Source organism: Gadus macrocephalus, chromosome 23, assembly GCF_031168955.1.
Source record: "Gadus macrocephalus chromosome 23, ASM3116895v1".
NCBI classification, from domain to species: Eukaryota; Metazoa; Chordata; class Actinopteri; order Gadiformes; family Gadidae; genus Gadus; species Gadus macrocephalus.
In genome coordinates, this window is record NC_082404.1 from 19,639,068 (window position 1) to 19,649,426 (window position 10,359).

General features: G+C 54.5%; 1 protein-coding gene across 1 annotated transcript; it reads left to right on the plus strand.

The window, feature by feature from the left end:
- The first annotated feature begins 2,388 nt into the window (after positions 1 to 2,388).
- LOC132452971 (solute carrier organic anion transporter family member 5A1-like) lies at positions 2,389 to 7,317 on the plus strand. Its single transcript, XM_060045808.1, has 3 exons — positions 2,389 to 2,507; positions 2,999 to 4,542; positions 7,281 to 7,317. Exons 2-3 carry the CDS (start codon positions 3,527 to 3,529, stop codon positions 7,315 to 7,317), a joined length of 1,053 nt encoding a protein of 350 aa, XP_059901791.1. The 5' UTR covers positions 2,389 to 2,507; positions 2,999 to 3,526.
- Positions 7,318 to 10,359: the final 3,042 nt, after the last annotated feature.

Here is a 10,359-nt window from a genome sequence, read left to right on the forward strand (position 1 = left end):
ATAGATTTTGTATATTTCATCAATCAAATGATAATATAGCAGGTCAGCCTATCATTGGTTTGTTCTCTTCAGATGATGTTTAGTCATAGATGTTGTACATTTCAGTAATCCAATGATAATATGGCAGGTCATCCTATCATTTGTTTCCTCCCTTCAGATGGTGTTATGTATTAGATGTTGTATATTTCATTTATCAAATGATAATAATAATAATTATCATCATTATCCGCATCATCGTCCTCATTGTTTTCGTCCGTCCTAAGCACGATCTGCATCATCACCATGATTATCCTCGACATCATTATCTGTCACTATTACTTTAGTCAGACAATAATCGGAATTCCGGAATTTCTAGAAGGATGTGGCATTTTATTTATAATTAGCTCACATCAATGACTCCCAGGAAGGAACATTGACGAAGCCATTCTGACGTTCCCAAAAGGCTTGACTTCTGATTGCTCCTGACTCGGGCTCAGAAACATGTTTACCACTGCAACAAAGGATCCACACTCAAATGGTTTTTCGTAATACTACTAATTATACTAACCTGTCCTTGTGGAGGATAGCAACATCCAATCAATGAACACAATAAAAATAACAATAAATTACAATAACACAGAAGACATTGTATTTTTACCAACGCGATGCATAAACTCCCCCCCTTGCGTTCTACTGAAGGCCACAAAGGCGACTTAATGAGCGGAATCTGACATATTTGTATGAATATCCTGACAATGCATACTCTGCAAAATGTACTTAATTTTATTTAGATGCCAGATGAAGTATGGGTGCCATGGTAGCCAATGAGAGGTCCGGAGGGGTGCATGCTCTCCCAGGACCCCCGCGGACCCCCCTGCAGTGCAGACGAGCAGGTCTGTGCTGAGCCTCGGGGAGTTAGCTAGTGCAGGGTTTCACAGGGTCTCAGCGGGCCTGAGCACCACCACGTTGCCCCTGTCCCGAGCTCGTAAAAGCAACATTCTGGCCCAGCGGCCTATTGTTCCAGTTCACTGGTTCACATGGGAAGTTCTGTGTCTGTGTTCCTCTCACAACACCCGGCTTGTTGTTGTAGGAGTCGATCCGCCGGGCTTGTAACCCGGTCTCGTTGTCTTCGGCCTTCGTGGGAATTCACAGGGGCGGCCGGGGGTGGGTTCCAGAAAATGGACTGGAGACCGTTTTTTCGTGGGACCTCCTGTGATGAAAAAGCAAAGAATGGATCAACCTTGAAGGAGCTCACCGCTTCACCTGTTCCTCACTGTCTCCCCTGCCCCCCCTGAATCACATGGCCAGAGACCCCATCAGCCCCCCATCAGCCCCCCATCAGCCCCCCATCTGCCCCCTGCAGCGTCGGAGCGGTCAGCGGGGGCACCCGGGGGCAGGCCGGGCCGCAGTCACTGACCTCAGACCCGGGGGCGCCCCTACAGACTCTCTCTCTGCCTCTCTGTCTCTGTCTCTCTCTCTCGGTCACTCTCTCTCTCTCTCTGCCTCTCTGTCTCTCTCTCTCTCTCTCTCTCTCTCTCTCTGCCTCTCTCTCTCTCTCTCTCTCTCTCTCTCTCTCTCTCTCTCTCTCTCTCTCTCTCTCTCTCTCTCTCTCTCTCTCTCCTACCTAATCCAGGGAATGGATTAATGACCGTGGGATAAGTCATCCATCCCCTTGACGGCCACGTGATCCATTGCCAACTCTATTGCTCTCTCTCTGGTTCAATTTCAAATGTTTCATATGTTCCATTTCATATCCTGTTTTAGGATCGTGTCATAGTCTTGAGAAGTAAATTAAGAAAATAAATGTGTCTGCAACATCATTCTACAAGTGGGTCTTTCAATCAGAATTCATTGATTGCCTTCAGCTGGGACTGTGGTATTTTGGTAGGCTATTGGTATTTTAATAGAAGCATTAGAATAGATTTATTTTTATATTTCCATAAAAAATCGCTTTTATCACAGGGCATGATTCATTCCTCGTATGAAAGCCCCTCTCTTGCAGACCGACATGAATGCAGCTTTTTGTCAGAGAAAGTCTTTTAAAGGCGCAGTCACCAGGCGAGGTCAGCGCGGGGCCCAGCTGTCCGCAGACAGGGCGGCTGGAGCCACGAGATGCCATATGGTCTGGACGTGCATTTTGCCATTTTAAGTCCTGAAGGCATGTTCTCCTAAAACAATCATCACAACTGATAGACCATTTTTTTCCCCCAGGCTTCATGTCTGGGCGAAACGTGTAACGGTAATTCTGCTTCAGAGTAAAAAGCACACAGAACCTTCAACGCGCGGGGCGAAGCTACGTCTCACACACGTCAGACACCAGATAAAACTACAACTCCCAGATAAAACTACACCCACCACCCCCCAGATAAAACTACAACTCAACGATAAAACTACAACTCCCATAAGCGGCTGTGAGAAACAATTCGCCCACTCTCGATATCCCCCACTACCAGCAGCGATCCGCAGCTCTCCAGCTCATTCACTGAGTGGCTGCGCTACGGGCAACAACAGGCTACCTCCGGTCCTCCGTGAGTATTACAGCCCTTCATAGACCACCCGCTGGAAGTTATGTGAATTATGATGTCGTCCGGTGAGCCAGATGTGTGAGTTAACGCTGTTCATCTGCTACACGGATAGTCTCTCGACGCTTTGTTTCATGTTTTTTTCTAAAAGTACAGAATGATAGAGAGAGACATAGTGAGAGAGAGGCAAAGTGAGTGAGAGAGCGAGCGCTAGCGTGGTGTTTTTCATTGTTCTGCCTCCGTTGACACAAAGAGGCTTGGTGTTAATTGATGTTCAGTTTGGGCACAAATGCGGTCGTTTGTGAGGAAAAGCAGCATTGTAAGTTATCGCTCGACACCTGGTCGTCTGCTACCTGACGAGACGTTGCGTCGAGAGGTTCTGTTGTTTAATGACATGGAGGTGCTGTCTAGGTTTGACATATATTGATGTTTTCCTTGATAAGCGTTTGTAATGGATATTTACTTTAATGTATTTTTTCTGTATTTGCCCTTCTTAGAATGCTGCTTGCGATCCGGGTAAAAAGAAGACAAAACGATATGAAGACTTAGGTACTGTTGACACCCAACAAAGAGCCATAAAACCGACATCAGATCAACCTCCACGGGATTGGCCATAGGGAACAGGCTACTCACAGGGCTCGTGGTTGTAGTTGTCATCTAGCCTTCAGTCCGATGTTCCTTCGTCATTTCTATGTCATGTAAACAAACCACTCCACAACATAATTGGTGGTTAGTGTCATATCGCGACCAGTGTGGTACCACGACTGCTCCGTGACCTCCCCGGACAACCCGGAATGTGTTTCGAAGGGATGATTCTTTAGGCAGTTGTTGAAATGGCCAGGTATGTAACCTATGGGCCCAGGTAGAGATGCTTTGTTCCCTGCAGTCGTTCTGCCAGGGCAGCGGTTCCGGGCGCAGACCCTGCATTAGCTCTATAAGCTGCTCATGTGACTGCAGTTAGGGAAACTCCTCCAGTCCAACTGCCCAGTAGGAGCCACACTTCGTCCCCTCGTCTGCCTGGCACCATGCCTCTCTCCAACGACCACAACGACACTGGTAGCGAGCTGTCCCCGCCCCTGGGGGGCTGTGAGCTCCAGGACCAGTACCTGGACCCCTCCGGGACCTGCTTCAAGTCCAAGAGCCTCCCCATCCTCAACGGGCCCCGTCAGCGGGGCCGCGAGGAAGAGGAGGAGGACGAGGAGGAGGACGAGGAGGAGGGAGCCATGGAGGAGTGCCGTCTGGTCACGGCCGCCGCCCCGGTGGGCGAGGTGGACGAGACCAGCGCACTGCAGCCCAAGACCCCCTCCTGCAGCCGCGCGGGGTCCCCCTCGTCCCACGGCAGCGACTTCCCCGCCTCGTCCTCTGGCGCGGCGGGGCTGAGCGGCGGCCCGCGCGCCGCGCTGCGGCCGGGCGCCCGGAAGCAGGGCTTCTCCCTGACGCGTCTGGTGGGCGCGCCGGCACGCCGCTGCGCCCGCGCCATCCTGCGGGACTCGCGCTGCTTCCTGTTCTGCATGAGCTACCTGACGTTCATCCAGTCGCTGATGGTGTCAGGCTACCTGAGCAGCGTCATCACCACCATCGAGAAGCGCTACAGCCTGCGCAGCTCGGAGTCGGGGCTGCTGGTCAGCTGCTTCGACATCGGCAGCCTGCTGGTGGTGGTGTTCATCTCCTACTTCGGGGGGCGGGGCCAGCGGCCGCGCTGGCTGGCGCTCGGCGGCGTGCTAATCGCGGTCGGCGCCGCCCTGTTTTCGCTGCCCCACTTCATCTCGCCACCGTACCAGATCCAGGAGCTGAACTCGTCGTCGGGGCGCGAGGGGCTCTGCCTCAGCGCCAACGGCAGCGGGCGGGAGGCCGGGGCCGCCGGGGCCTGCCCGCGGGACCAGGAGGGCAACGAGCACAACCTGTACGTGGCGCTGTTCGTCTGCGCCCAGATCCTGGTGGGTATGGGGTCGACGCCCATCTACACCCTGGGGCCCACCTACCTGGACGACAACGTGAAGAAGGAGAACGCCTCGCTCTACCTGGGTAAGACTCGGCCTCAGTCCTGTTTGTCTTTGATGTGGATTCTCTCTGTTCCTTTAGAAAGGTGTTTGGGTTTCCCCGTCCTGTTTAGATATGGATCTATTAAACCTTGCCTGGTTTGGAGTGTGTGACGTTGAGGTTCAGAGAGGGCCAGTGGTACAAAATATACACAGCCGCGACTGTTATTGATCTCAGTGAGCGGAGGTAATAGAATGCCTTTTAGGAATGTGGTTTACCAAATCGAGTTCCGAGGACTCCATCGGCTGGGGGCCAGAATGTGAACATCAAGCGGCATCGGTCTGTCTGCTGCTAGCGCTGGGGGAGCGCGTTGTCGGGATCGCCTGATCGTCCAAGGGAAAGGTCACGGTTTCAAAGGGGTTCTCCATCTGCGCTGTAGCCTCTGGCTGAGTGATGTTCAGGAACGGCTCAGCCTGGCCCTCCCTCCCTCCCTCCCTCCCTCCCTCCCTCCCGCCGCCCCACTGATAAGAGGGGGGGACCTCCGAGGAGCGCATGTGTCTCCGTGCACTGACGGACTCCGGTGCATCACAGTGTGTGTAGGTGATTGTGTGTGCCTCTCGGCGTGCGCTGGGTGATCTCGGGGCTACAACAGCAGAAAGCAGTGAAAGACTAAACAGCATGAGGTTAAAACGCTGACGCGGGCAGCAGCTCCTATGGATCCACTCACCCGGACCCCAGACCTCAGTCCCAGCTATCGATCCGTCCCTACGACCTCGGAACCAATGCAGCAGAGCTTGTATTGTATTGAACCCAGCAGGAACCGTTAAAAAGAGCACACGCCAAAATATTGGCTTTTGCACCAAACTCTCAACCTTGGAGGCGGGCGTGAAGGTCGACGCGTCACCCTGGCAACCGAGGGCTGTGGTGGTGACAGTGTGGCTCTCTGTCAGGTCAACAGGGATTATGAGCCCCCCATGGTCTCGCTGACCTTGTTGGCTATCTCCAGGAGGCTCTCTCGCCTGGGGTGGTCTGTTGGGGTTTAGCGGGGAGCAGTGTGTGACACAGACGTGTCCTGACGTGTCAGATTGAGGATAGAAGCGGAGGATTGGGCTTCATGGGGCTGGGGAGGACTGTCTCCGTGTCGGGGTAGAGATTATTCCTTCTTTTGTTTTGGTTCCCGCTGTGTCGACTGCGGTCTTATCTCTGGACGACCTCCGGGGCCGTCGGCGTGACTCCGATGCCGCTGCTCCACCAACGGAAACGCGGACAGCGTTTTTGTGTCTGTTTGGCTGTTTCTATTTTTCCCCTGAAAATGTTTTATTGCATCGCTTGCTCCGTCTTTTGTCATTTAGCCAAGCAGTACTGGGACGTACCTCAGGGGACCCCCCCCCCCATGAAAGTTGTTTCCCCTAAAAACCCCTTAATGTAAACCACAATTCAAGTTACCCTAAATGGTACCAGGAAGGGGAACCTCGCTAGCTAGGACAATAGGATCGGGGGGGGGGGGGGGATGTGTTGTTGTTGTTGATACGTGTTGTTTGTCTGTGTGTATGCATGCGTACGGGGAATGCAGGGCTTCCTTTGTGCCCCCCCCCCTCTAGCCTGCCTCCATGACTTCACCGGGGGAGGGTGGCAGTTGGATAAAACCCCAGAGGGAAACCTTTTCACGACGACGTGTCCTGATAAGTATCCACCTACTAGACCTGGTGTGCAGAAGGATTCTAATGGCTCTGTGTACCTTTATTCAGCATGGAGGCGTTGCCATATCTGTGCTGGCACGTTTAGCATTTCAACCTTATCATATGATAACACATTCCCCTCCCCCTAATCACTCATCTGTACCGCAGTAGGCTAACACAGCTGTATAGCAATGAGCTAACACAGCTGTATAGTAATGAGCTAACACACAGCTGTATAGCAATGAGCTAACACACAGCTGTATAGCAATGAGCTAACACACAGCTGTATAGCAATGAGCTAACACACTGCTGTATAGCAATGAGCTAACACACAGCTGTATAGCAATGAGCTAACACAGCTGTACAGCAATGAGCTAACACACAGCTGTATAGCAATGAGCTAACACAGCTGTATAGCAATGGGCTAACACACTGCTGTACAGCAATGAGCTAACACACAGCTGTATAGCAATTAGCTAACACAGCTGTACCGCAGTAGGCTAACACAGCTGTACCGCAGTAGGCTAACACAGCTGTACCGCAGTAGGCTAACACAGCTGTACCGCAATGAGCTAACACACAGCTGTATAGCAATGAGCTAACACAGCTGTATAGCAATGAGCTAACACACAGCTGTATAGCAATGAGCTAAAACACTGCTGTATAGCAATGAGCTAACACACTGCTGTATAGCAATGAGCTAACACACAGCTGTATAGCAATGAGCTAACACACTGCTGTATAGCCAATGGGCTAACACAGTAGTTCGGGCACAATTTGTCCCTTAAGATCCAAATGGTATTCCGATATGCCGTGTTTCGGATGTAAGATACACCCTGGAGCTCCGATCCATTTCACCTTTTAGGAAAAGACTGCATCAGCAACTTCTGATGCTGTGGTTTTTACCATTCATGAATGAGCATTTGAAGCCTGTATTTGACCTCAGATCTAAGATGAAATAGACTTTTGGTTTGGGTCATTCGTCTATGTGTCTACAGAGACCTTTTGTACGCTTTAGGTTCATGTCCTGATCTGGACATCCCTATCATTTGTAATAGCCTTTAGCAGATGTTTTCATCCAAAGCTTCACGTAGACTCCTGAAACCTGTTGCTGTGTTAGGAAGCAGCTCGGCTGGAGCCTGGAGGCCTTCAGCTAGCCCGCAGACATTGGGGATCCGAACCCATGACCATGAATCTGGATGTATGAACCCTCAAGGCACCCTAACCCTATCCCCACACCTCCATAACATTATTGTGGAGATGTGTGTTCCATGATTGTCTTCAGGCAGAACCCCCGAACCCCCCTGGACTCCCCCTCCTCCTCCTCCTCGTCCTCCCCCCTCCCCCCTCCTCCTCCCCCTCCCCCTCCTCCCCCCTCCTCCTCCTCCTCCTCTCCTCCCCCCCCTCCTCCTCCCCCTCCTCTGCTCCTCCTCCTCCTCCCCCTCCTCTGCTCTCCTCCTCCTCCCCCCTCCTCCTGCTCCTCCCCCTCCTCTCGTCCTCCCCCCTCCCCTCCTCCCCCTCCTCCCCTCCTCCCTCCTCCCCCTCCTCCCCTCTCCTCCCCTCCTCCCTCCTCCCCCTCCTCTGCTCCTCCTCCTCCTCCCCCTCCTCTGCTCCTCCCCCCCCTCCTCCTCCCCCTCCTCTCCCCCTCCTCCCCTCCTCCTCCCCCCTCCTTCCCCCCCTCCTCTCCCCCTCCTCCTCCCCCTCCTCCTCCCCCTCCTGCTCTCCTCCTCCCCCTCCTCCCTCTGCTCCTCCTCCCCCTCCTCTCCCCCCTCCTCCTCCCCCTCCTCCTCCCCCTCCCCCTCCCTCTGCTCCTCCTCCCCCTCCCCCTCCTCCCCCTCCTCTGCTCCTCCTCCCCCCTCCTCCTCCCCCTCCTCTCCCCTCCTCCCCCTCCTCTGCTCCTCCTCTCCCCCTCCTCTGCTCCTCCTCCCCCCTCCTCCCCCTCCTCTGCTCCTCCTCCCCCTCCTCCCCCCTCCTCTCCCCCCTCCTCTGCTCCTCCTCCCCCTCCTCTGCTCCTCCCCCTCCCCCTCCTCCCCCTCCTCTGCTCCTCCTCCCCTCCTCCCCCTCCTCCCCCTCCTCTGCTCCTCCTCCCCCTCCTCCTCCTCCTCCTCCCCCTCCTCCCCCTCTGCTCCCTCCTCCGGTGCCGTGTGTTCCGGCTCTTTCCACGGTTCCTCTGTTGTAACGGGAGCCCTCCCGGGAGGGTACACCGTCTTGGCAAACAGCTGGAGGCCCCAGATTCACCACTGGATGCAGATACACTGACTTGTCCTTGTCCTTGTTCTGTCTCTGTCTCTCTCTCTCTTGCTTCTCTCCATCTCTATTGCTCTCCCTCGCTCAGCCTCCATTCATCTCTCGCTCTCGCCTCTCTCTCTCTCTCTGTGTATCAGTCCCGCTCTCTCCTCTGTATCAGTCTCTCTCTCTTATTATCTGTCTCTCCGTCCCCCCCTCACTCTCGCTGTCTCTCTCTCTCTCCCTCCCCCCCTCTCTCCCTCCCTCTCTCCCCCTTGTGACTGCATACCGTTCTGGATGTTCTATGGTGAGGGTGGTCTGTTGCTCAGCTGCTCTGACAGACCACTTTGTCTTGTTTGAGTGTGTTTTCATTAAAATGCCTTTTCCCTCGCGTATGTCCCAGTAAAGCCACAGTCAACACTGAGATGTAGAGAAAGTGGAAGACCTCACACACACACGCCACACGCACACGCACGCACGCGCGTGTAAAGCGGCGTTTGAGGCATGGTGGTTCAGAGGTTCCCGACGGCCGCAGCCTGCTTCTCTTCTACCTGGAGGTCTGTTGCCACGGCAGCAGCAGACGTGTTCCTTTTTTTTTCTCGGTGTGGCAGAAACAAAGGACATGTTGGTAACGGTCTGATGTCATCGATGACATCATCAACCTCGTGGTCCTATGTGGTTCAACGCGATGGCCCGAGGCTGAACATGGAACCAACCTGCTGGCTAACGGCAGCGGGTTGGTTGGTCCGCCAGGCCGGTCTGCAGACAGCCGCTCTCCCAGCCGGTGAGGCGGAGGAGCGGCGGGAACAGGTCATGTGGCGGTGACACAGCGTTCCTCTACACTGAAGGCATCAGACATCGGACCTGTGGGGTCAGGGTTGGTGTTCATCCAGCTTCCAGACAGCGATCCTTCTATCGGCCGCCTGCCACCTAATGCCGAGCCAACCTGCCATCCTTCTGCTCACCATTCCGGATAAGGTCAAGTAATTGATGTTCAGTTTAGTTTTAACGGTCGGCTTGAGTTTTAGCTAGCAGAAGTTGTGTTTTGAAACTGGTGGAAACCTCCCGGCGCGTGTCTTAGTTTGCTCCTGTGAATTATTGATGTTCGATTGGATGCTCTCGAATATCCAAGGACATCTGATTTTAGCCTGCGCTTCTGTACTTAGCTGACACGCGATGTACGGACTGTCTAATATCAGTTATAGGGTAAACACCCAATCTCCTCCGGGGTTATCTCTGTGCGCACACGCGCGCGCGTGCACAAACACACACAGAGTTCTCTGCCCTTCTCTTTTTAGAAAAGGAACAGCTGTGAACCCAGCCCACTCGCTCCCTCCTCCAATGTGGGAGGTTTATTTTGCTGTTTGTCGTGAACTGCAGAGTAAAGGTTTTCAGGAACAAACAAGACGAGATAAAATAGAGTTTGTTGTCCTCTGCTGGGCTTTCTTTGTTGTAATATCTGCAGAGCCATGACCTCGGGCCTGCCGCCTGTTTTCATGCCATGACTGTCCTGTCATGTCAGTTAAGGCTTTTGTCTTGCTGGTTCTGTTTTCTGCTTCAACAGGCAGACAGAGACCCACAGTGACACCAACACAACACTGACGTCAACGCATCCAGGAGCACACGCTCGCTGGAGCCCCCCGGCCCCCCCCCCCCTCCCAGCGCTCCCTAGCTGCCGCTCCCAGCGGGGGGGGGCCGGGGGGCTCGGGTTGCAGGGTTGTCCAGGTCACTCGTCCCGTCACCCTTCGATAGCCGAGCGGCGCAGCGGTCGTAGCCGGAGAGCCGGCGGCCGCTGCCCACGGCGCCCCCCCCCCCCCCCCCCCCCCCCCCCCCCCCCCCCCCCACCCAGTGGTGACTGCCCCCCCCCCCCCCCCCCCCCCCCCTGGTTTCCAGTGGTGACTCTGCCCCCCCCCCCCCCCCCTGGTTTCCAGTGGTGGCTCTGCCCCCCCCCCACCTGGTTTCCAGTGGTGACT